The sequence below is a fragment of the Rattus norvegicus genome, chromosome 4, assembly GCF_021556685.1.
Source record: "Rattus norvegicus strain SHRSP/BbbUtx chromosome 4, alternate assembly SHRSP_T2T, whole genome shotgun sequence".
Taxonomy (NCBI): Eukaryota; Metazoa; Chordata; class Mammalia; order Rodentia; family Muridae; genus Rattus; species Rattus norvegicus.
This window is the reverse complement of record NC_141537.1, coordinates 158,768,401-158,795,551: the sequence shown is the minus strand read 5'-3', so window position 1 is coordinate 158,795,551 and position 27,151 is coordinate 158,768,401. Positions and strand designations below refer to the sequence as shown.

The 27,151-nt window shown below is 38.4% G+C and overlaps 1 protein-coding gene across 1 annotated transcript in view; it reads right to left on the bottom strand.

Moving 5' to 3' along the window:
- The window catches only part of Vom2r49 (vomeronasal 2 receptor, 49), a 44,784-nt gene extending 39,406 nt beyond the window's left edge, over positions 1 to 5,378 (bottom strand). Inside the window, 2 exon segments of the mRNA NM_001099515.1 lie at positions 3,751 to 4,048; positions 5,164 to 5,378. Of these exon segments, the coding sequence (NP_001092985.1) occupies positions 3,751 to 4,048; positions 5,164 to 5,378 (513 nt within the window).
- Positions 5,379 to 27,151: the final 21,773 nt, after the last annotated feature.

Sequence of the window (27,151 nt, the reverse complement as noted above, 5' to 3'; positions counted from 1 at the left end):
GAAATGGAAAGAAAGGCTTATCTATTTTATAAAGTTGAAATAATTTTCATATATCAGGGATTTATTTACATACACTAAGGATGGTTTACATATTCTACACAGAAAAACTCAAACAAAAATGCCAACATGATAAAGGAAATGAAATATCTATAGAACGTGGTCAACAGCACAGCACTGGCAGCTCAACAGCTCACTCTTACGACTGTGTGCAAGTGAATTACAGACGAAATGACAAAAATGTCTCAGGATTCTATGAGTACATTTAAGTTGTTGTATTGGGCCATGTACATAGCTTTCATTGGCCACAGGCAGCCAGCTGGCCATACTGTAAAGAGCAAAACTTGACTTTCAAAAACATTTGAATTATTAAATTAATAAACCCGTTAATGGACTAAACAGACATTCCTCAGCAAGAAAGAAACACAAAGTTTAATAAATATTTTAACAGAGTTGAACAAACTTAACCACCAGTGGAATCCAAATTATAAAATCTTTTTTACTTTGTTACCTCAGTCGTAGGTTTTTTCCTCAGGGGAATAGGTAGCAGGTGCTGAAAAGGTGGCTCAGCAGTTATGAACAGGGAGTGTTCATGCACTGGACCTGGGTTTTATTTCCAGCACCCCTATGGCAGTTCACAACTACCTGTAACTCTATATCCAGATGATCTAACACCTTATTGTGGCTTTCTCTACGGACACTAGGTAAACATCTGTTGCAAACAACATGCATGTAGGAGAAACATGTGGACACATAAAATAAATAAATCTTAAAAAACCAAACAAACCAAACCAAATGGTAGGAGGAAACAGGAAGCCTTGTTGTTGCTATTAGGAATGAGAACTGACACAATATCAAAACAACATAGAGTTTCACAAACACTAAGATTAGACCAACCTCACAATTCAGATCTACTACTGCTTGATATAGATATTCCACACTCCAAGCCAAAGCAAGAGAAACTGCCCAACCACCCTTTATTGTTAATTTAAGTTTCCCATTTATTGTGAGACATAGTGGTGTGTGTGTGTGTGTGTGTGTGTGTGTGTGTGTGTGTGTGTGTGTGTGTGTGTGTGTGTAGAGAGAGAGAGAGAGAGAGAGAGAGAGAGAGAGAGAACTAGAAAGGGACCCACTAGAATGATAAAAGAAATCCTAAGGCAGGGGACAGAAATAAAACACAGAACTAAAAGTTGAGTCTTCTTCAGAGAGCAGAACAGCAATTCAGGAGGGTGTGAGAGGCATTGGAAAGCAGATAGTAAGAAAAAAGTACATGAGAATGACCATAATGTAACCCATGTATCATATGATGACAAAAAATACTTCTAATGATCAAAGTTCAATTCCCAGCAACTGTGTCAGGTGGTTCATAATCTCTCTCTCTCTCTCTCTCTCTCTCTCTCTCTCTCTCTCTCTCTCTCTCTCTCTCTCCAAATACAAATGCATTTGTGTAAAAGGAGTACAGGGCTCAATCAGAGGATATATAAGTAAAACCAAAATAAATATCCAAGCCAGTAGACATGCAACTCAAACACAGAAAGAAAAGAAACATGAACCCCCAAAGCAATGTCATACACCCCAAACTGTAACTACTTTAATACTATGAACAGGAATATTGACATGGATAAAATGCCAGATGAAAAATAAAATGTTTCCTAGTAAAACTGCGAACAAAGGTAGAGAATAATCACTTTTCCCATTCATTTTTTAGCTTGAAATCCTAGCAAAATCATTATAGTAAGAAAACACCTACAAATGGGGTAAGAAGAGGGTAAATTATCCCTGTTCTCATATGACATGTTTATGTCTGAATGTTTTCTCCTGGAGTCTTCCCAGAACTTTAAGTATGAAAACTCTCAAACGTGATATACATGTTTATCAAAGTAAAAAAAAAACCACAAACATCCAAACTAGTAGCTTCCTATGTATCAATAATGAATTTGTAGAGGAAATAAACATGGAAGCAATTTTGTGTCCAATTAAAAAAAATAAAGCAACTAGGTATAAGCCTAAGGAAAGAGGGGGAAAACTTTAAAGCCATCTAAAAATTCCCTAGAAAACAGAAGGAACTTGGACACACAGAGATTGGCTGAATTAACACTGCAAAATATTCCAAAATGATATATTATTAAGCATAATTCTCATCAACCTTCCTATGACACTCATCAAAAAGTAGCTAAGGCAATTCTCACGTTCATATGGAAACACAAAGACCCCCAATGGACAAATAGTGAGGGTACTGGTACATGTCAATTCATATACAATATCTCAAATTATACTAGTGAGCCATGGTAAAACAGCAGCGTTGGTATAAGATAAACCTGTACACAAAACAAATAGAAGACCAGTAAATAAACTCACATAACTATAGTCACAAACATATACTGGAGGAAAGACTGTTGCTTCCAAAAATTACTAAGGAAACTAAAGATCTAGCTACACACAGAGAACTTAAGGTGGAGCAGTCTGTCTCTCTGCCCTATGCAAAAAATCCATTCTAATCAGCTCAGAGATATTAGGGGAAAGTTTAAAACTTTGAAACACCTAAAGAAAAGCTAGGAGAAACCTTTAAAATATCACCTTGGGCAAGGGCCTTCTGAAAGGACTCTGGTAGCTCAGCAGATCATTGCATGGCTGACCAGGGGGCTACGTGGAGTGAAAAAGCTACAGAGCCAAGGGAAGGATCCTATGTCAGGAAAATAGAAGAAGAAGCTGTTAGGTGAGAGATCAGTGGTTATTGAGAGGTGGTAGGAGGATCCGTGACAAAAATAAGACAAGTACAATTATATATGAATTTCTAATGAAAATTGTGCTCGATATAATTGTCATAAGCCTATGTCCAAAGTCAAAATTTTAAAAGAAAAAACTCATAAAAGAAAAAAATGGTCAGACATAATAGTGCACACCTTCTGCCTCAGAGAAGCAAGGGCAGGAGGATCTCTGTAAGGCGACATAGGAATTTCAAAACCAGCCTTGAACAAGTCTCAAATATAAACAAATAAGGAAAAAGAAAAAGCAAAAATAAATCAATATGGCAACCTAATTCATTTGACGAAAATTTTAAGTTATTTCACTGATACTATCAGGGATACCGATAATGCTGGATCACTGTTATTTGCAGACTAAGATTTCTAAGTAGCTCTGTTTAAATTTATTACTGATTAAGATGCATTTTACTTATAATACTCTAGTGGTGTTTATAAAACATTACTGATCAACGAAAATACTTTTAAATAAAGACAGAAATTACAACTTTTGTTCCAACATAGGAAAATTGAAACAACCCTAATGTCCAGTCAGAGTAAGTCTGACCAAAGGTTCTTTGTAAAAATAAATGTTATGTGGCAATCTGAGCTGATAGCACGGTATAATAGTCAGGAATGTTTCCTGAGTAGTTACAGTGAAGATACATGAGTAGAATTGTGCCAGTCCTCATGCTGTGTGATACCCTAAAACTCAATATGAAAGAAAGACCGTATAAGCAGTGGTACGAGGCAAAGGAAATTTTCTTGGAGTGTTAAGAATACAGGTTTTATTACTGTATCTATATTTTTTTAATTTAAAGCTTTTAAAAATAAATTTCTTATACAAACAGGATTTCATCTTATGAATAAATTACACGTTAGAGTTGAAATGATAACTAAATAGTAAAGTTTTAAATAGTCCCATAACTCATCAATAAACAATAAATAGATTAATTAGCATTTATTACTCTGTTACTATGTTTAACCTAAAGAGCCAGGATTCTTTGCCTACCTGTGGGACATTGTAGAGACTTAGAAGTTGGGAGATCTGGGTTGATATTCCTGTTGAAATGCCTCCTATCACTGCAACCAGCTTATCAGTCTTCTCAGGCCTGCAGCTGTAGTTAGGAACTGCGGGGCTCTCTCCAGAGAGCAAAGCCATAGAACTCTCCACAGCCTTCATCTCAATAAAGTCAACATTGAAGAGATAGAATCCCAGGGACATATTGAATAAAATATTTGGATCCTTGTTGATATTTTCTATAGCAAAAACCATTGCCAACATGTGCTGATAATGTTTGGTGAAATCCCTAGGAGGAAAAATTAGAAAGACCATTTTTGTGGGGTTTTGTTAATACTAATTTTTAATTAAAATATAATTACATCATTTACCTTCCTTTTCTCCCTGCATCTCCTTCCATGCTCCCTCTCAAATTCTGGATTTTTATTTATAACAATCTAAGTCATATAAAGAATTCACATGACACTCCAAAAAAACAAACAGGATATTCTATATTAAAATATAGATGAATTCATCTTTAAGAAGAGGAGTCATAATACAGCTTATTATCAAATTCACAATTATGTTTTTTGATCTTTTATTTGAGACCAAGTCTTGATTATTCAGCCCAGGATGTATTTAAACTCATTACATGTACCCAGTTAACCTCAGGTTCACATAGATCCTCCTGCTTCTCAAGTTCTGGAATTAAAGATTTGCATCACCACGTACTATCTAATGTACAATTGTAACTTTTTACTGTGGAATTGTGTCTAAGAAAGTAAAGCTGAGGAGTAAAGCATATGAGAATATCAAACATTGAAACTTAATATTTTATGTGGTCTTCAAAAATAGGATAAACCTGGGGAAAATACACAGTGCTTGGTAAACTATGGCAATTGAGAAAAAGAATAGTGTCAAGTCAATTTAAGCAGGAAAAAAATAATGTTCTCAGTACAATAAGCTTAATTAAAACAAGGAAAAACTGAAAACACTTCAACTGAAAAGTGTTTTCAACACCTTCTTACATATTTAAGAGAATTCAGCATTAGTAGGGGAGAGTCACACACAGAGCCAGTCATGGCTGAGGAGCTACTGGCATTTGCTGGCTACTGGGGAAGGGAGGGTCAGTTTCAGTAGGAGGTTTGTCCTGGTAGCTTGCCTACATTCTAGATTATGTCTTTTACTCCTGCAGTACTGGCATGCCTAAATCTAACTCAGTAGATTAAAAAGTGAGAGAGAAGGGAAGGAAGAGGAAAAGAGGGAAAGAGAGAAAGAGAGAAAGAGAGAAAGAGAGACAGGGACAGAGAAACAGACAGAAAGGCAGAGACTCCGAGAAGCAGTACAGCTGGTTGATCAACATATATTTTATAAATGTATGAAATCCTGAAATTATATTTTTTAAAGAGAGAAGCAAACACTTACACATAAACATGTTCTGGTATATGGGTTGTGTCTGTAAAGCCAAATTTGCTTCTAGTGTCTCCAGCAGTCACTCTAAGGGAAAAGAGTCCTCCAATAACAAAATCCCCGTCTTGATAGTAGCCAGGAGAAGCAGGTTTACTTAAAGAGAAACAAGAAATTTGTTCCTGGAATGCAGTGAGCAAAATCAGGAGAGAGAAAGCAATGAGTAATTTCATACTAACATTGACAAATAATTGATAAAACACAAAAATCTCTGTTCAGTTGAGAATCTTGGGCTAATCGTTCCTGATAGCACATCAACAAACTGATAAATCATGTGGCTATCTGGTCCATGTGGATCAAGTTTATAATCACAGAGTCACTGTGATTCTCCCAGGGTTCAGGAACCTCACTCTTGGCACCTGGGAATCCTGGTTCTCAGTAAGAAAACACATAATTACGAACAAGTGTGAAGTTCACTAAAACACATGTGGGGTGTGTGCACTCAGTGAGCGGAGGCTTTTCAAATTCCCAAGGTAAAAGGAGAATAACCAGGGGAAACATTAAGTCATGAAGGGTCTTCTGAAGTAGACATTAAAGGATCAGTGTTCTTTTGGGTGGTAGGGGAGGGAGCTGGACTCTTAATCACTTATCATCAGTTTCATTTTAGAGTATTTCTGTAAGACCAATCCAAAGCCTCACATTAGACAACATTATTAAAGGGTCAATTATCAAATTATGTATTTTTAATATCTTACACTGTATATACTTATAACTATAATATTTTGAAATGCATATACAATGTAAAAATTAAATATAAATTTTTAATTCAAATATTTTTTAACCACTGGCATGATTTCAAATTTACTTACTTCAAAGAAAGTAAATGAGGAGATATTATTAGCTTTTAAAAATGTCTATCGTGCATGAGATCCAGTGAGTTAACATTTTTCTCTTTTTTCCTCTCATTCATTCATTCATTCATTCTTTCATTTTTGGTGCAGGTACTGTAGGAGACTGGATTTAAAACATGGTGCATGCTAGGCAAGTACTCTACCATAGAGTCACACCCTTAGCCTTTTTATATCTTTAAATATACGGATTAGGCTGCCCAGGTTGTCCTTGAATTTTTGACCCTCCTGTTTCAATCATCTGATCAGTAAAGGTTACAGGTGTGCATCACCAATCCTAGTTGTTACCAAATTTTGGTGTGAAAAAAAATACATATTTGTAGTAAAAGCACAGATGTATAAAGAGATATGCCATTTGTGGTTTTTTAAATTCATATTAAATTCATTCAACAAGGAAAATACACTTCATCAAAGTCCTTAAGAGGGTAAGAACCTTTATGTAAGAATGTGTACACAGGTTTTCTTGCTTAGTACTTGATGAAACCTTATCCTCAGCTTATTTCTTTGAGTCTGTGGACTATAGCATGGTTATCCTTTACTTTAAGGCTAATATCCACATATAATTGAGTACATATCACATTTGTCTTTCTGGGACTCAGTTACCTCACTCAAGATGCTATTTTCTAGTTTCATCCATTTACTGGCAAATTTCATGTCATTGATTTTAGCAGCTGAGTAGTACTCCATCGTGTAAATGTACCACATTTTCTTCATCCATTCTTTTGCTGAGGAACATTTAGGTTGTTTCCAATTTTTGGATATCATGAGTAAAGCTGCTATGAACATAGTTGGGCAAGTATTCTTGTGGTGTAGTAGAGCATCCTTTGGCTATCAGTTCAGGAATTGTATCTGCTGAGATCAGTTTTGTGACTTCTCCATTTTGGATAAGGTGCCCTAATGTCCTAAAAAACAGGTATATTCTTTGTATTTGGGCAACATATTCTGTAGATATGTGTGAGGTCTATCTGAATCATAACATCTGTTAGCTCCATTATTTCTCTATTGAGTTTCAGTCTGGTAGACTGTCTTAGGTAGGGTTTTACTGCTGTAAACAGACATCATGACCAAGACAGGTTTTATAAAATACAACATTTAATTGGGACTGGCTTACAGGTTCAGAAGTTCCAATATCATCAAGGCAGAAACATGGAAGAATCCAGACAGGCATGGTACTGGAGGAGCTGAGAGTTCTACATCTTCATCATAAGGCTGCTAGCAGAAGACTAACTTCCAGGCAGCTATGGTGAGGGTCTGATAGTCCAGAACCACAATGACACACCTACTCCAAAAGAGCCAAATATTCTGGCGAGGATGTGGAGGAAGAGGAACACTCCTCCATTGTTGGTGGGATTGCAAACTGGTACAACCATTCTGGAAATCAGTCTGGAGAATCCTCAGAAAATTGGACATTGAACTGCCTGAGGATCCAGCTATACCTCTCTTGGGCATATACCCAAAAGATGCCCCAACATATAAAAAAGACACGTGCTCCACTATGTTCATTGCAGCCTTATTTATAATAGCCAGAAGCTGGAAAGAACCCAGATGCCCTTCTTTTTTTTTTTTTATTAACTTGAGTATTTCTTATATACATTTCGAGTGTTATTCCCTTTCCCGGTTTCCGGGCAAACATCCCCCTCCCCCCTCCCCTTCCTTATGGGTGTTCCCCTCCCAACCCTCCCACCATTGCCACCCTCCCCCCATAGACTAGTTCACTGGGGGTTCAGTCTTAGCAGGACCCAGGGCTTCCCCTTCCACTGGTGCTCTTACTAGTATATTCATTGCTACCTATGGGGTCAGAGTCCAGGGTCAGTCCATGTATAGTCTTTAGGTAGTGGCTTAGTCCCTGGAGGCTCTGGTTGCTTGGCATTGTTGTACTTTTGGGGTCTCGAGCCCCTTCAAGCTCTTCCAGTTCTTTCTCTGATTCCTTCAATAGGGGACCTATTCTCAGTTCAGTGGTTTGCTGCTGGCATTCGCCTCTGTATTTGCTGTATTCTGGCTGTGTCTCTCAGGAGCGATCTACATCCAGCTCCTGTCGGTCTGCACTTCTTTGCTTCATCCATCTAGTCCAATTGGGTGGCTGTATATGTATGGGCCACATGTGGGACAGGCTCTGAATGGGTGTTCCTTCAGTCTCTGTTTTAATCTTTGCCTCTCCCTTCCCTGCCAAGGGTATTCTTTTTCCTCATTTAAAGAAGGAGTGAAGCATTCACATTTTGATCATCCGTCTTGAGTTTCGTTTGTTCTAGGGATCTAGGGTAATTCAAGCATTTGGGCTAATAGCCACTTATCAATGAGTGCATACCATGTATGTCTTTCTGTGATTGGGTTAGTTCACTCAGGATGATATTTTCCAGTTCCAACCATTTGCCTACGAATTTCATAAACTCGTTGTTTTTGATAGCTGAGTAATATTCCATTGTGTAGATGTACCACATTTTCTGTATCCATTCCTCTGTTGAAGGGCATCTGGGTTCTTTCCATTTTCTGGCTATTATAAATAAGGCTGCAATGAACATAGTGGAGCACGTGTCTCTTTTATATGTTGAGGCATCTTTTGGGTATATGCCCAAGAGAGGTATAGCTGGATCCTCAGGCAGTTCAATGTCCAATTTTCTGAGGAACCTCCAGACTGATTTCCAGAATGGTTTTACCAGTCTGCAATCCCACCAACAATGGAGGAGTGTTCCTCTTTCTCCACATCCTCGCCAGCATCTGCTGTCACCTGAGTTTTTGATCTTAGCCAATCGCACTGGTGTGAGGTGAAATCTCAGGGTTGTTTTGATTTGCATTTCCCTTATGACTAAAGATGTTGAACATTTCTTTAGGTGTTTCTCAGCCATTCGGCATTCCTCAGCTGTGAATTCTTTGTTTAGCTCTGAACCCCATTTTTTAATAGGGTTATTTGTTTCCCTGCGGTCTAACTTCTTGAGTTCTTTGTATATTTTGGATATAAGGCCTCTATCTGTTGTAGGGTTGGTAAAGATCTTTTCCCAATCTGTTGGTTGCCGTTTTGTCCTAACCACAGTGTCCTTTGCCTTACAGAAGCTTTGCAGTTTTATGAGATCCCATTTGTCAATTCTTGATCTTAGAGCATAAGCCATTGGTGTTTTGTTCAGGAAATTTTTTCCAGTGCCCATGTGTTCCAGATGCTTCCCTAGTTTTTCTTCTATTAGTTTGAGTGTGTCTGGTTTGATGTGGAGGTCCTTGATCCACTTGGACTTAAGCTTTGTACAGGGTGATAAGCATGGATCGATCTGCATTCTTCTACATGTTGCCCTCCAGTTGAACCAGCACCATTTGCTGAAAATGCTATCTTTTTTCCAATGGATGGTTTTGGCTCCTTTGTCAAAAATCAAGTGACCATAGGTGTGTGGGTTCATTTCTGGGTCTTCAATTCTATTCCATTGGTCTATCTGTCTGTCTCTGTACCAATACCATGCAGTTTTTATCACTATTGCTCTGTAATACTGCTTGAGTTCAGGGATAGTGATTCCCCCTGAAGTCCTTTTATTGTTGAGGATAGTTTTAGCTATCCTGGGTTTTTTGTTATTCCAGATGAATTTGCAGATTGTTCTGTCTAACTCTTTGAAGAATTGGATTGGTATTTTGATGGGGATTGCATTGAATCTGTAGATCGCTTTTGGTAAAATGGCCATTTTTACTATATTAATCCTGCCAATCCATGAGCATGGGAGATCTTTCCATCTTCTGAGGTCTTCTTCAATTTCTTTCTTCAGTGTCTTGAAGTTCAGAGGAATGGATACAGAAAATGTGGTACATCTACACAATGGAATATTACTCAGCTATCAAAAACAATGACTTTATGAAATTCGTAGGCAAATGGTTGGAACTGGAAAACATCATCCTGAGTGAGCTAACCCAATCACAGAAAGACATACATGGTATGCACTCATTGATAAGTGGCTATTAGCCCAAATGCTTGAATTACCCTAGATGCCTAGAGCAAATGAAACTCAAGACGGATGATCAAAATGTGAATGCTTCACTCCTTCTTTAAAAGGGGAACAAGAATACCCTTGGCAGGGAAGAGAGAGGCAAAGATTAAAACAGAGACTGAAGGAACACCCATTCAGAGTCTGCCCCACATGTGGCCCATACATATATAGCCACCCAATTAGACAAGATGGATGAAGCAAAGAAGTGCAGACCGACAGGAGCCGGATGTAGATCGCTCCTAAGAGACACAGCCAGAATACAGCAAATACAGAGGCGAATGCCAGCAGCAAACCACTGAACTGAGAATAGGACCCCCGTTGAAGGAATCAGAGAAAGAACTGGAAGAGCTTGAAGGGGCTCGAGACTCCATATGTACAACAATGCCAAGCAACCAGAGCTTCCAGGGACTAAGCCCCTACCCAAAGACTATACATGGACTGACCCTGGACTCTGACCTCATAGGTAGCAATGAATATCCTAGTAAGAGCACCAGTGGAAGGGGAAGCCCTGGGTCCTGCTAAGACTGAACCCCCAGTGAACTAGACTGGTGGGGGGAGGGCGGCAATGGGGGGAGGGTTGGGAGGGGAACACCCATAAGGAAGGGGAGGGGGGAGGGGGATGTTTGCCCGGATACGGGGAAAGGGAATAACACTTGAAATGTATATAAGAAATACTCAAGTTAATAAAAAAAAAAAAGAGCAAGAGAAAAAAAAAAGAGCCAAATATTCTAATAATGCCACTCCCAGGGCTGAGCATATACAAGCACCACAATGACCTTTCCATTGGTTAGTCTAGGGAGTTGAAGTCTCTCAATAATAATTTGTAAGTATGGATCTGTGGGTTAAGCTTTAATACTGTTTCCTTTATGATAGTGTTTGCTTTTGCATTTGGGGCATGTTCACTCAGAATATAAACTAAATCTTTGGGGATTTTTTTCTTTGATGAATATAAAGTTTCCTTCCACATATCTTTTGATTAATTTAGGTTGAAAATCTATTTTGTTAGGTGTTATAACAGCTACACCAGCTTGCTTTATGTATCTGTTTTTGGAAAGTATTTTTTCCAGCCCTTTAATGTGAAGAAATGTCCACCTTTTATGTTGAGGTGTGCTTCTTCTATGCAGCAGAATGATTGGTTCTGTTTCACATCCATTCTGTCAGCTTTGTGTATTTATTTGAAAACGGGGTCCATTGATGTAGACAGATATTACAGAGCAATGATTGTTAATCCTTTTTTGATGTTGTAGGTAATGATGAATGTGTGTGTGCATGCATGTTTGTGTTTGTTAGTGTGTGTGTGTGTGTGTGTGTGTGTGTGTGTGTGTTTTCTCCTTTTAGCTTTTCTGGTGTGGATTTATTTATTTCCTATAGTATTTTACATGTCATTAATATCTTTTGGTAGGAATTTTCCTTCTAGTAACTTCTTAGGGCTGATAGATATTGTTTAAATTTAGTTTTGTCACAGAATATTTTGTTTTCTCCATTTGTGATAATTGTGCATTTTGCTGGGTATAGTAGTCTGGGCTGACATCTGTGCTCTCCTTGAGTCAGCAAGACATCTGTCCAGCCCCTTCTGTCTTTGAGCGTCTCTGTTGAGAAGTCAGGTTTAATTTGAATAGGTCTGCCTTTATATGTTACTTGGCCATTTTTCTTTCTGGCTTTTAATGTTCTTTCCAAGTTCTCTACATTTGATGTTTTGATTATTATGTTGCAATGGGACTTATTTCTGGTTCAATCTATTTGGTATATTGTAAACTTTTTCTATCTTCTTAGTCATCTCTTTCCTTAGGTTATATGAATTTTCTTACATTTTCTGGGCCTTTGATCTGTGAATCTTTCCTTTGTTTTATTCTTATTATTCATAGGCTTTGTCTTTTCATATTTTCCCAGTTTTCCTGGAAGTTTAGTGTCAGGAACATTTTAGATTTAACATTTTCTTTGACCAATGTGTCAACTTCTTATATCATCTTCTATGCCTGAGATTCTCTCTTCCAACTTTTGTATCCTGCTGGTGATATAGTTTCATCTCTAGTTCCTGTTCACTTATCTAGATGAAAATCCATTTCCAGGATTCCTCCAGGTTTTATTTTCATTTTCAGGTTTTAAACAGCTGGATTAATTTCCTTCACCTGTTTGTATTTTCCTGGATTTATTTAAAGGATTTAACCATTTACTCTTTAAGGGGAACAGGAAGAATCATGTGTGGGGAGAACAGAGGAACATAATAACTGGTACATGCAATTTGAATTGGGTTGTGTCTTGCTAGAAACTGAGGGCAACGGAAAAATTCCAGGAAGGAATCAGGGTGACCTTAGATAAAATTCCTAGGAATGGGTGATATGGAGTCTGAACTGGACAACTCTGTGCCAATACTTCTGTAGATGAATTGGGACACCAACCTACACCACCACACCATCAACCTACAATTTATTCTGTCTACAAGATGTGCTGGGAATAAATTTGACACAGAAATTTGGAAGGGGCCAACCAATGGCAGGTCCAAGTTGAGACCTTTGTATGGGAGGTAGCCCATTTCTGACACTCCTTGGAGGGCCATAATCCTGTGACTGTATAGCCTGGAGGCCCAGAATAGAAACAAATAAAAATGGCAAAACAAACAAACAAACAAACAAACAAACCCTAACTACAATAATGGGAAAAAGTCAATAAAATAATTTTTAATGATATTCTACTATTCTCATAGACTATTGTCTATCCCAGTTGTCATGAGAGAGGCTTTACTCTGTAACTCTGGAAACAGACCCAGAAACCCACTTCCAAAGATTAGGAAGAGCTTAGGAAATCCTGCAGAAGAGGGGAAGGAAGGATTACAAGAGTCAGTGGAGTAAAGATTACCACAAGAAAAAACTCATAGAATCAGCTAACATGGTTATCACAGAGACTGAACCACAAACCAGGGAGTCTGATGGGACTGACCTCAGCCCTCTGCACATATGTTACAGTTGTGTAGCTTGGTCTTTTTGTGAGACTCCTAACCCTTCCACTGTCTTGTGTAGCCTTAACAGAAAAGGATATGCTGGTCTTGTGCTTGACATGACATTCTGGTTAATATCCATGGGAAGCCTACCTTGTTTTGAAGAAAATTGGGTGAGTGGATGGGGCTTGGAGCAAGTGAACTGGGAGAAGAGGTAGAAAATACTGTAGTAGAGTTACAGAACAATAAATTAATCAATCAGTTAGTTAAATTCAATCATTTAATAGTGCTCAACAGTAAATTAAAATAAATATGAGTGTAGAAAGGGGAGAGATTTGTAACACCATAAAAACACCAACCCTCACATCTTATACACAAAGGAGGAACATAATTAAATAACAAAATCATAGAAATTATTTGCAATAAATTCATAGATGAAAAGTCCTCACACTTTCAGAAAGAAATATTCAATTAGGTACAAGAGGCCTACAGAAAACAAATGGAACAGAAAAGAAACATCACATGATATACTAGAGATAAAGTACTGGAAATACAAAACAAAGGCATTAAAAGCTGTGACAGACTCAGACACATCCCTTACAAGACATGCCCATCAGAAAAACAATTCAGCATGTATTAAGTAGAAACAGTTAAAGCAGAAGAGTGTGGAAGAATGCATACCAAAATCTGAAAGACCACAAATGCCAACTTGAGTATTATGCATAGTAAAACTATGCCCTATATTTGAAGGATAAATTAAAATATTCCATGATAAAGTATACAGAAATTTATGACACCTAAGCATCTGTATAAGGATTTTAGAAGTAATGCTAAAGTCTGAACAGAATGACTAGCACACACAGCTGGCTCCCAGGAATAAATACACATAATCAGAAAAGTTAATAAAAAGAGGTCTAAGAAAACATTACAAAAATCAACAAATGACAGGAACATAAACACATCCTCCAGTAATACTTCCGAATATTAATGGCCTCAATTGTCCTATTAAAAAACACAGACTAGCAGATTGACTTAGAAAACAGACTTTAAACCCTTCATGGAACCAAAAAAATGTCTTACTACCAAAGATAGATACCATCTTAAAGTAAAAGGATGAAAAACTATTTCCTAAGAAAATGGAATTAAGAATTGATCAGACATTGTTAATATAATATATGACAAGATAGATTTCCAACCAAAACTACTCAGAACTGATAAGGAGGGTCTCTTCATACTCCTTAAAGATTGAATCTGTGATGAGGCTATTAAAAGTTTAGAACATCTTCATCAAACACAAGTGTAGTCAATTTCGTAAGATAACAATCATACAACACAGATTAATCCTAATACAATGATTAGGTAACTTCATTACCCTAATCTCAACAATAGATAAGTTATCTAGGAAAAAATAAATTTTTTGTGTCTCCATATCTGGTTTCCCTTATTCTGAGAATCTTCTGTCTCAATATTGTATAAACATTGCTCTCCAATCATTCCCTGATTCATCGATAAAGCTAGGTGACCATCCAGTGATAGAATATGGCTGGAATTCTTTGTAGCCTAGCGGAAGAGAAAGACAGGGAGAGAGGGAGAGGGAGAGGGAGAGAGGAAGAGACAGAGGGACACACAGAGAAACAGAGAGACAGAGAGTCAGCATAGGAAATAATTAACCACAGGTAGAGAATACAGGAAACACCATGAGAAAACACCTGGAGCTCAGAAGGCCATATCTACACTAACATGCAAGTATCACTGGGATTTTGACTGAGAGATAGTCATAGTAGCTTAGAGTATTAAAACACTACACAGTTGTTGTGAACTAAAAGATTGTTAAATGTTAGGAGCCATATTAAGACAAGCTAATAACTAGCTGGTATTCCTTCCTGAGATGGTCTGCTTCTGATTAATTTGTGACAGATTCAGTCTTATGGGGAAAGCTTAAGATAATTTATTTTATGAAATATTCCTGCTATTAATATGCTTTTCCTGTTATTATTAAACCTGCATAAAACTTCAAGTTTTAATCTGCACTCTGGAATTAATCTTGTGTCACAGCTCTCCATACCCAAATCCAGCCCAGGGAGAGCTTGTCTCACATGAGTCCTGTCACACCTAAGTTCACAAGTAAGACCACCACTATTGCTCCAATATCTGGCCCAAGAGAAACACAACAGGATGCCACAGGATACAGCAACTGTGGAACAGCTGGGAACAGATTTCTTCCAGCTTCCATCGATGCCCTGGAGCTGACCCTGTGCCATAGCTCTATGTACCCAAATCCCACCAAGAAAGAAATGATCTCCTGGGAGGGCGGACAAACCTAAGGCCACTGGCACACAGATTCAAGAATAACAAGCTCCAGTCAGAGACAGAAAGACTAGCTAACACCAGAGATAAACAGATGGTGTTGTCAGAGGCAGGACAAGAACTTAAACAACAGAAACAGAGGCTACTTGGCATCATTAGAACCCAGTTCTCCTACAACAGCAAGATCTGGATACCCCCAACACATCAGAAAAGCAGTTCTGATTTAAAATCAGTTATCAGGATGATGATAGAGCTCTTTAAGAAGGACAAAAACAACTCCCTTAAAGCCATATGGGAGAACACAGGTAAAGAGGTAGAAGCCCTTAAATAGGAAACACATAAATCCCTTAAAGAAATACATGAAAACACAACCAAACAGGTGAAGGAATTGAACAAAACTACCCAAGATCTAAAAATAGAAATAGAAACAATAAAGAAATCACAAAGTAGGACAACCCTGAAGATAGAAAACCTAGGAAAGAGATCAGGAGTCATAGATACAAGCATCAGCAACAGAATACAAGAAAGAGAAGAGAGAATCTCAGGTGCAGAAAATACCTTAGAAAACACTGATAAAACAGTCAAAGAATGTGCAAAGTGCATAAAGCTCCTAATTCAAAACACCTAGGAAATCTAGGACAATGAAAAGACCAAACCTAAGGATTATAGGTATAGGAGAGAGCAAAGATTCCCAACTCAAGGGGCCAGTAAAGATTTTCAATAAAATTATAGATGAAAACTTCCCTAACCTAAGAAAAGATGGTCATAAACTTACAAGAAACCTACAAAACACCAAATAGATTGGATCAGAAAAGAAAATCCTCCCGTCACAACATAATGAAAACATCAAATGCAAGAAACAAGGAAAGAATAGTAAAAGCAGTAAGGGGAAAAAGTCAAGTAACGTATAAAGGCAGACCTCTCAGAATTACACCAAATTTTTCTACAGAGACTTAAAAGCCAGAAGATCCTAGGCTGATGTCATACAGACTTTTTTTTATCATTATTAACTTGAGTATTTCTTATTTACATTTCAATTGTTATTCCCCATCCCGGTTTCCGGGCCAACATCCTCCTAACTCTTCACCCTCCCCTTCTATATGGGCTTCCCCTCCCCATCCTCCCCCCCATTACCACCCTCCCCTCAGGAATCATGTTCACTGGAGGTTAAGTCTTGGCAGGACCAAGGACTTCCCCTTCCACTGGTGCTCTTACTAGGCTATTCATTGCTACCTATGAGGTTGGAGCCCAGGATCAGTCCATGTATAGTCTTTGAGTAGTGGCTTAGTCGCTGGAAGCTCTGGTTGGTTGGCACTGATATTCATATGGGGTCTCGAGCCCCTTCAAACTCTTCCAGTCCTTTCTCTGATTCCTTTAACGGGGGTCCCGTTCTCAGTTCAGTGGTTTGCTGCTGGTATTCGCCTCTGTATTTGCTGTATTCTGGCTGTGTCTCTCAGGAGAGATCTATAACTGGTTCCTGTCACCCTGCACTTCTTTGCCTCATCTATCTTATCTAGTTTGGTGGCTGTATATGTGTGGGCCACATGTGGGGCAGGCTCTGAATGGGTGTTCCTTCTGCCTCTGTTCTAAACTTTGCCTCCCTATTCCCTCCCAAGGGTATTCTTGTTCCCTTTTAAAGAAGGAGTGAAGCATTCGCATTCTGGTCATCCTTCTTGAGTTCCCTGTGTTCTGTGCATCTAGGGTAATTCAAGGATTTGGGCTAATAGCCACTTATCAATGAGTGCATACCATGTGTGATTTTCTGTTATTGGGTTACCTCACTCAGGATGATATTTTCCAGTTCCATCCATTTGCCTATGAATTCCATAAAGTCATTGTTTTTGATAGATGAGTAATATTCCATTGTGTAGATGTACCATATGTTCTGTATCCACTCCTCTGTTGAAGGGCATCTGGGTTCTTTCCAGCTTCTGGCTATTATAAATAAGGCTGCAATGAACATAGTGGAGGACGTGTCTTTGTTATATGTTGTGGCATCTTTTGGGTATATGCCTCAGAGAGGTATAGCTGGATCCTCAGGTAGTTCAATGTCCAATTTTCTGAGGAACCTCCAGACTGATTTCCAGAATGGTTGTACCAGTCTGCAATCCCACCAACAATGGAGGAGTGTTTCTCTTTCTCCACATTTGCTGTCACCTGAGTTTTTGATCTTAGCCATTCTCATTGGTGTGAGGTGAAATCTCAGGGTTGTTTTGATTTGCATTTTCCTTATGACTAAAGATGTTGGACATTTCTTTAGGTGTTTCTCAGCCATTCGGCATTCCTCAGCTGTGAATTCTTTGTTTAGCTCTGAACCCCATTTTAATAGGGTTATTTGTCTCCCTGCGGTCTAAGTTCTTGAGTTCTTTGTATATTTTGGATATAAGGCCTCTATCTGTTGTAGGATTGGTAAAGATCTTTTTGCAAACTGTTGGTTGCTGTTTTGTCCTAATCACAGTATCCTTTGCCTTACAGAAGCTTTGCAGTTTTATGAGATCCCATTTGTCAATTCTTAATCTTAGAGCATAAGCCATTGGTGTTTTGTTAATGAAATTTTCTCCAGTGCCCATCTGTTCAAGGTGCTTCCCTACTTTTTCTTCTATTAGTTTGAGTGTATCTGGTTTGATGTGGAGGTCCTTCACCCACTTGGACTAAAGCTTTATACAAAGTGATAAGCATGAATCGATCTGCATTCTCCTACATGGTGACTTCCAGTTGAACCAGCATCATTTGCTGAAAATGCTATCTTTTTTCCATTGGATGGTTTTGGGTCCTTTGTCAAAAATCAAGTGCCCATAGGTGTGTGGGTTCATTTCTGGGTCTTCAATTATATTCCATTTGTCTGTCTGTCTATCTCTGTACCAATACCATGCAGATTTTTTTATCACTATTTCTCTGTAATATTGCTTGAGTTCAGGGATAGTGATTCCCCTGGAAGTCCTTTTATTGTTGAGGAGAGTTTTAGCTATCCTGGGTTTTTTGTTATTGCAGATGAATTTGCAAATTGTTCTGTCTAACTCTCTGAAGATTTGGATTGACATTTTGATGGGGATTGAATTGAATCTGTAGATTACTTTTGGTAAAATGGCTGCTTTTACTATGTTAATCCTGCCAATCCATGAGCATGGAAGATCTTTCCATCCTCTGAGGTCTTCTTCAATTTCTTTCTTCAGAGACTTGAAGTTCTTATCATATAGATCTTTTACTTGCTTGGTTAAAGTCACACCGAGGTATTTTATATTATTTGGGACTATTATGAAGGGTGTGGTTTCCCTGATTTCTTTCTTGGCTTGTTTCTCTTTTGTGTAGAGGAGTGTACTGATTTTTTTGAGCTAATTTTATACCCAGCCACTTTGCTGAAGTTGTTTATCAGCTTTAGTAGTTCTCTGGTGGAACTTTTGGGATCACTTAAATATACTATCATATCATCTGCAAATAGTGATATTTTGACTTCTTCTTTTTCGATCTGTATCCGCTTGACCTCCTTTTGTTGTCTGATTGCTCTGGCTAGAACTTCAAGAACTATATTGAATAAATAGCGAGAGAGTGGGCAGCCTTGTCTAGTCCCTGATTTTAGTGGGATTGCTTCAAGTTTCTCTCCATTTAGTTTAATGTTAGCAACTGGTTTGCTGTATATGGCTTTTACTATGTTTAGGTATGGGCCTTGAATTCCTATCCTTTCCAGGACTTTTATCATGAAGGGTTACTGAAATTTGTCAAATGCTATTTCAGCATCTAATGAAATGATCATGTGGTTTTGTTCTTTCAGTTTGTTTATATAATTGATCACGTTGATGGTTTTCCATATATTAAACCATCCCTGCATGCCTGGGATGAAGCCTACTTGATCATGGTGAATGATTGTTTTGATGTGCTCTTGGATTCGGTTTGCCAGAATTTTACTATTTTTGTGTTGATATTCATAAGGGAAATTAGTCTGAGGTTCTCTTTCTTTGTTGGGTCTTTGTTTGGTTTAGGTACAAGAGTAATTGTGGCTTCATAGAAGGAATTCGGTAGCCCTCCATCTGTTTTAATTTTGTGGAATAGTTTGGATAGTATTGGTATGAGGTCTTCTCTGAAGGTCTGATAGAATTCTGCACTGAACCTGTGTGGACCCGGGTTCTTTTTGGTTGGGAGACCTTTAATGACTGCTTCTATTTCGTTAGGAGTTATGGGGTTGTTTAAATGGTTTATCTGTTCCTGAATTAACTTTGGTACCTGGTGTCTGTCTAGGAAATTGTCCATTTCCTGAAGATTTTCAAGTTTTATGGAATACAGGCTTTTGTAGTAGGATCTGATGATTTTTTGAATTTCCTCTGATTCTGTAGTTATATCTCCCTTTTCGTTTCTGATTTTGTCAATTTGGACACACTTGCTGTGTCCTCCCATTAGTCTGGCTAAGGGTTTCCTATCTTGTTGATATTCTCAAAGAACCAACCTTTGGTTCTGTTGATTCTTTCTATGGTCCCTTTTGTTTATACTTGGTTAATTTTAGCACTGAATTTGATTATTTCCTGCCTTCTACTCCTCCTGGGTGTATTTGCTTCTTTTTGTTCTAGAGCTTTTAGGTGTGCTGTCAAACTGTTGATATATGCTCTCTCCTGTTTCTTTCTGCAGGCACTCAGAGCTATGTGTTTTCCTCTTAGCACAGCCTTCATTCTGTCCCATAAGTTTGGGTACGTTGTGCCTTCATTTTCATTAAATTCTAAGAAGTCTTTAATTTCTTTGTTTATTTCTTCCTTGACCAGGTTATCATTGAGTAGAGCATTGTTTAATTTCCACGTATATGTGGGCATTCTTCCCTTATTGTTATTGAAGACCAGCTTTAGCCTGTGATGGTCTGATAGCACGCCTGGGATTATTTCTATCTTTCTGTATCTGTTGAGGCCTGTTTCATGACCAATTATATGGTCAATTTTGGAGAAAGTATCATGAGGTGGTGAGAAGAATGTATATCCTTTTGCTTTAGGATAGAATGTTCTATAAATATCTGTTAAGTCCATTTGGTTCATGATTTCTCTTAATCTGTCTATGGATCTCTTTAATCTCAGTTTCCATGATCTGTTCATTGATGAGAGTGGGGTGTTGAAATCTCCCCCTATTATTGTGTGAGGTGCAATATGTGCTTTGAGCTTTAGTAAGGTTTCTTTTATGTATGTAGGTGCCCTTGTATTTGGGGCATAGATATTTAGGATTGAGAGTTCATCTTGATGGATTTTTCCTTTGTTGAATATGAAGTGTCCTTCCTTATCTTTTTTGATGACTTTTTGTTGAAAATCGTTTTTATTCGATATTAGAATGTCTACTCGAGCTTGCTTCTTCAGACCATTTCCTTGGAAATTTGTGTTCCAGCTTTTCACTGTGAGGTAGTGTCTGTCTTTGTCTCTGAGGTGTGTTTCCTGTAGGCAGCAGAATGCAGGGTCCTCATTGCTTATCCAGTTTGTTAATCTGTGTCTTTTCATTGGAGAGTTGAGACCATTGATGTTGACAGATCTAAGGAATAGTGATTATTGCTTCCTGTTATAGTCATATTTGGATGTGAGATTATGTTTGTGTGCTTTTCTTCTCTTTGTTTTGTTGCCAAGATGATTAGTTTCTTGCTTTTTCTAGGGTGTGGCTTGCCTCCTCATGTTGGGCTGTACCATTTATTATCTTTTGTAGCCCTGGATTTGTAGAAAGACATTGTTTAAATTTGGTTTTGTCACGGAATATCTTGGTTTCTCTAACTATGTTAATTGAGAGTTTCGTAGGATACTGTAACCTGGGCTGGCATTTGTGTTCTCTTAGGGTCTGTATGACATCTGTCCAGGATCTTCTGGTTTCATAGTCTCTGGTGAGATGTCTGTTGTGATTCTGATAGGTCTGCCTTTATATTTTTTTTTCTTTTTTTTTTCTTTTTTTATTAACTTGAGTATTTCTTATATACAGTTCAAGTGTTATTCCCTTTCCCGGTTTCCGGGCAAACATCCCCCTCCCCCCTCCCCTTCCTTATGGGTGTCCCCCTCCCAACCCTCCCCCCATTGCCGCCCTCCCCCCATAGTCTAGTTCACTGGGGGTTCAGTCTTAGCAGGACCCAGGGCTTCCCCTTCCACTGGTGCTCTTACTAGGATATTCATTGCTACCTATGGGGTCAGAGTCCACGGTCAGTCCATGTATAGTCTTTAGGTAGTGGCTTAGTCCCTGGAAGCTCTGGTTGCTTGACATTGTTGTACTTTTGGGGTCTCGAGCCCCTTCAAGCTCTTCCAGTTCTTTCTCTGATTCCTTCAACGGGGGACCTATTCTCAGTTCAGTGGTTTGCTGCTGGCATTCGCCTCTGTATTTGCTGTATTCTGGCTGTGTCTCTCAGGAGCGATCTACATCCGGCTCCTGTCAGCCTGCACTTCTTTGCTTCATCCATCTTGTCCAATTGGGTGGCTGTATATGTATGGGCCACCTGTGGGGCAGGCTCTGAATGGATGTTCCTTCAGTCTCTGTTTTAATCTTTGCCTCTCCCTTCCCAGCCAAGGGTATTCTTTTTCCTCATTTAAAGAAGGAGTGAAGCATTCACATTTTGATCATCCGTCTTGAGTTTCGTTTGTTCTAGGATCTAGGGTAATTCAAGCATTTGGGCTAATAGCCACTAATCAATGAGTGCATACCATGTATGTCTTTCTGTGATTGGGTTAGCTCACTCAGGATGATATTTTCCAGTTCCAACCATTTGCCTACGAATTTCATAAACTCGTTGTTTTTGATAGCTGAGTAATATTCCATTGTGTAGATGTACCACATTTTCTGTATCCATTCCTCTGTTGAAGGGCAACTGGGTTCTTTCCATTTTCTGGCTATTATAAATAAGGCTGCGATGAACATATTGGAGCACGTGTCTCTTTTATATGTTGAGGCATCTTATGGGTATATGCCCAAGAGAGGTATAGCTGGATCCTCAGGCAGTTCAATGTCCAATTTTCTGAGGAACCTCCAGACTGATTTCCAGAATGGTGTTACCAGTCTGCAATCCCACCAACAATGGAGGAGTGTTCCTCTTTCTCCACATCCTCGCCAGCATCTGCTGTCACCTGAGTTTTTGATCTTAGCCATTCTCACTGGTGTGAGGTGAAATCTCAGGGTTGTATTGATTTGCATTTCCCTTATGACTAAAGATGTTGAACATTTCTTTAGGTGTTTCTCAGCCATTCTGCATTCCTCAACTGTGAATTCTTTGGTTAGCTCTGAACCCCATTTTTTAATAGGGTTATTTGTTTCCCTGCGGTCTAACTTCTTGAGTTCTTTGTATATTTTGGATATAAGGCCTCTATCTGTTGTAGGATTGGTAAAGATCTTTTCCCAATCTGTTGGTTGCCGTTTTGTCCTAACCACAGTGTCCTTTGCTTTACAGAAGCTTTGTAGTTTTATGAGATCCCATTTGTCGATTCTTGATTTTAGAGCATAAGCCATTGGTGTTTTGTTCAGGAAATTTTTTCCAGTGCCCATGTGTTCCAGATGCTTCCCTAGTTTTTCTTCTATTAGTTTGAGTGTGTCTGGTTTGATGTGGAGGTCCTTGATCCACTTGGACTTAAGCTTTATACAGGGTGATAAGCATGGATCGATCTGCATTCTTCTACATGTTGCCCTCCAGTTGAACCAGCACCATTTGCTGAAAATGCTATCTTTTTTCCATTGGATGGTTTTGGCTCCTTTGTCAAAAATCAAGTGACCATAGGTGTGTGGGTTCATTTCTGGGTCTTCAATTCTATTCCATTGGTCTATCTGTCTGTCTCTGTACCAATACCATGCAGTTTTTATCACTATTGCTCTGTAATACTGCTTGAGTTCAGGGATAGTGATTCCCCCTGAAGTCCTTTTATTGTTGAGGATAGCTTTAGCTATCCTGGGTTTTTTGTTATTCCAGATGAATTTGCAAATTGTTCTGTCTAACTCTTTGAAGAATTGGATTGGTATTTTGATGGGGATTGCATTGAATCTGTAGATTGCTTTTAGTAAAATGGCAATTTTTACTAAATTAATCCTGCCAATCCATGAGCATGGGAGATCTTTCCATCCTCTGAGTTCTTCTTCAATTTCTTTCTTCAGTGTCTTGAAGTTCTTATTGTACAGATCTTTTACTTGCTTGGTTAAAGTCACACCGAGGTACTTTATATTATTTGGGTCTATTATGAAGGGTGTCGTTTCCCTAATTTCTTTCTCGGCTTGTTTCTCTTTTGTATAGAGGAAGGCAACTGATTTATTTGAGTTAATTTTATACCCAGCCACTTTGCTGAAGTTGTTTATCAGCTTTAGTAGTTCTCTGGTGGAACTTTTGGGATCACTTAAATATACTATCATGTCATCTGCAAATAGTGATATTTTGACCTCTTCTTTTCCGATCTGTATCCCCTTGATCTCCTTTTGTTGTCTGATTGCTCTGGCTAGAACTTCAAGAACTATATTGAATAAGTAGGGAGAGAGTGGGCAGCCTTGTCTAGTCCCTGATTTTAGTGGGATTGCTTCAAGTTTCTCTCCATTTAGTTTAATGTTAGCAACTGGTTTGCTGTATATGGCTTTTACTATGGTTAGGTATGGGCCTTGAATTCCTATTCTTTCCAGGACTTTTATCATGAAGGGGTGTTGAATTTTGTCAAATGCTTTCTCAGCATCTAATGAAATGATCATGTGGTTTTGTTCTTTCAGTTTGTTTATATAATGGATCACGTTGATGGTTTTCCGTATATTAAACCATCCCTGCATACCTGGGATGAAGCCTACTTGATCATAGTGGATGATTGTTTTGATGTGCTCTTGAATTCGGTTTGCCAGAATTTTATTGAGTATTTTTGCATCGATATTCATAAGGGAAATTGGTCTGAAGTTCTCTTTCTTTGTTGTGTCTTTGTGTGGTTTAGGTATAAGAGTAATTGTGGCATCATAGAAGGAATTCGGTAGGGCTCCATCTGTTTCAATTTTGTGGAATAGTTTGGATAATATTGGTATGAGGTCTTCTATGAAGGTTTGATAGAATTCTGCACTAAACCCGTCTGGACCTGGGCTCTTTTTGGTTGGGAGACCTTTAATGACTGCTTCTATTTCCTTAGGAGTTATGGGGTTGTTTAACTGGTTTATCTGTTCCTGATTTAACTTCGATACCTGGTATCTGTCTAGGAAATTGTCCATTTCCTGAAGATTTTCAAGTTTTGTTGAATATAGGTTTTTATAGTAAGATCTGATGATGTTTTGAATTTCCTCTGAATCTGTAGTTATGTCTCCCTTTTCATTTCTGATTTTGTTAATTTGGACGCACTCTCTGTGTCCTCTCGTTAGTCTGGCTAAGGGTTTATCTATCTTGTTGATTTTCTCAAAGAACCAACTTTTGGTTCTGTTGATTCTTTCTATGGTCCTTTTTGTTTCTACTTGGTTGATTTCAGCTCTGAGTTTGATTATTTCCTGCCTTCTACTCCTCCTGGGTGTATTTGCTTCTTTTTGTTCTAGAGCTTTTAGGTGTGCTGTCAAGCTGCTGACATATGCTCTTTCCTGTTTCTTTCTGCATGCACTCAGCGCTATGAGTTTTCCTCTTAGCACAGCTTTCATTGTGTCCCATAACTTTGGGTATGTTGTACCTTCATTTTCATTAAATTCTAAAAAGTTTTTAATTTCTTTCTTTATTTCTTCCTTGACTAGGTTATCATTGAGTAGAGCATTGTTCAATTTCCACGTATATGTGGGCATTCTTCCCTTATTGTTATTGAAGACCAGTTTTAGGCCGTGGTGGTCCGATAGCACGCATGGGATTATTTCTATCTTTCTGAACCTGTTGAGGCCCGTTTTTTGACCAATTACATGGTCAATTTTGGAGAAAGTACCATGAGGAGCTGAGAAGAAGGTATATCCTTTTGCTTTAGGATAGAATGTTCTATAAATATCGGTTAAGTCCATTTGGCTCATGACTTCTCTTAGTCTGTCGACATCACTGTTTAATTTCTGTTTCCATGATCTGTCCATTGATGAGAGTGGGGTGTTGAAATCTCCCACTATTATTGTGTGAGGTGCAATGTGTGCTTTGAGCTTTAGTAAGGTTTCTTTTACTTATGTAGGTGCCCTTGTATTTGGGGCATAGATATTTAGGATTGAGAGTTCATCTTGGTGGATTTTTCCTTTGATGAATATAAAGTGTCCTTCCTTATCTTTTTTGATGACTTTTAGTTGGAAATTGATTTTATTTGATATTAGAATGGCTACTCCAGCTTGCTTCTTCTGACCATTTGCTTGGAAAGTTGTTTTCCAGCCTTTCACTCTGAGCTAGTGTCTGTCTTTGTCTCTGAGGTGTGTTTCTTGTAGGCAGCAGAATGCAGGGTCCTCATTGTGTATGCAGTTTGTTAATCTATGTTTTTTTATTGGGATGTGAGGCCATTGATATTGAGAGATATTAAGGAATAGTGATTATTGCTTCCCGTTATATTCATATGTGGATGTGAGGTTATGTTTGTGTGCTTTCATTCTCTTTGTTTTGTTGCCAAGACGATTAGTTTCTTGCTTCTTCTAGGGTATAGCTTGCCTCCTTATGTTGGGCTTTACCATTTATTATCCTTTGTAGTGCTGGATTTGTGGAAAGATATTGTGTAAATTTGGTTTTGTCATGGAATATCTTGGTTTCTCCATCAATGTTAATTGAGAGTTTTGCTGGATACAGTAACCTGGGCTGGCATTTGTGTTCTCTTAGGGTCTGTATAACATCAGTCCAGGATCTTCTGGCCTTCATAGTTTCTGGCGAGAAGTCTGCTGTGATTCTGATAGGTCTCCCTTTATATGTTACTTGACCTTTTTCCCTTACTGCTTTTAATATTCTTTCTTTATTTTGTGCGTTTGGTGTTTTGGCAATTATGTGACATGAGGTGTTTCTTTTTTGGTCCAATCTATTTGGAGTTCTGTAGGCTTCTTGTATGTCTATGGGTATCTCTTTTTTTAGGTTAGGGAAGTTTTCTTCTATGATTTTGTTGAAGATATTTACTGGTCCTTTGAGCTGGGAGTCTTCACTCTCTTCTATACCTATTATCCTTAGGTTTGATCTTCTCATTGAGTCCTGGATTTCCTGTATGTTTTGGACCAGTAGCTTTTTCCGCTTTACATTATCTTTGACAGTTGAGTCAATGATTTCTATGGAATCTTCTGCTCCTGAGATTCTCTCTTCCATCTCTTGTATTCTGTTGGTGAAGCTTGTATCTACAGCTCCTTGTCTCTTCTTTTGATTTTCTATATCCAGGGTTGTTTCCATGTGTTCTTTCTTGATTGCTTCTATTTCCATTTTTAATTCCTTCAACTGTTTGATTGTGTTTTCCTGGAATTCTTTCAGGGATTTTTGTGTCTCCTCTCTATGGGCTTCTACTTGTTTATTTATGTTTTCCTGAAATTCTTTCAGGGATTTTTGTGTCTCCTCTCTATGGGCTTCTACTTGTTTATTTATGTTTTCCTGGAATTCTTTCAGGGATTTTTGCGATTCTTTCAGGCATTTTTGCGATTCCTCTCTGTAGGCTTCTACTTGTTCTCTAAGGGAGTTCTTCACGTCTTTCTTGAAGTCCTCCAGCATCATGATCAAAAATGATTTTGGAACTAGATCTTGCTTTTCTGGTGTGTTTGGATATTCCATGTTTGTTTTGATGGGAGAATTGGGCTCCGATGGTGCCATGTAGTCTTGGTTTCTGTTGCTTGGGTTTCTGCGCTTGCCTCTCGCCATCAGATTATCTCTAGTGTTACTTTGTTCTGCTATTTCTGACAGTGGCTAGACTGTCCTATAAGCCTGTGTGTCAGGAGTGCTGTAGACCTGTTTTCCTCTCTTTCAGTCAGTTATGGGGACAGAGTGTTCTGCTTTCCGGTGTGTGGTTTTTCCTCTCTACAGGTCTTCAGCTGTTCCTGTGGGCCTGTGTCTT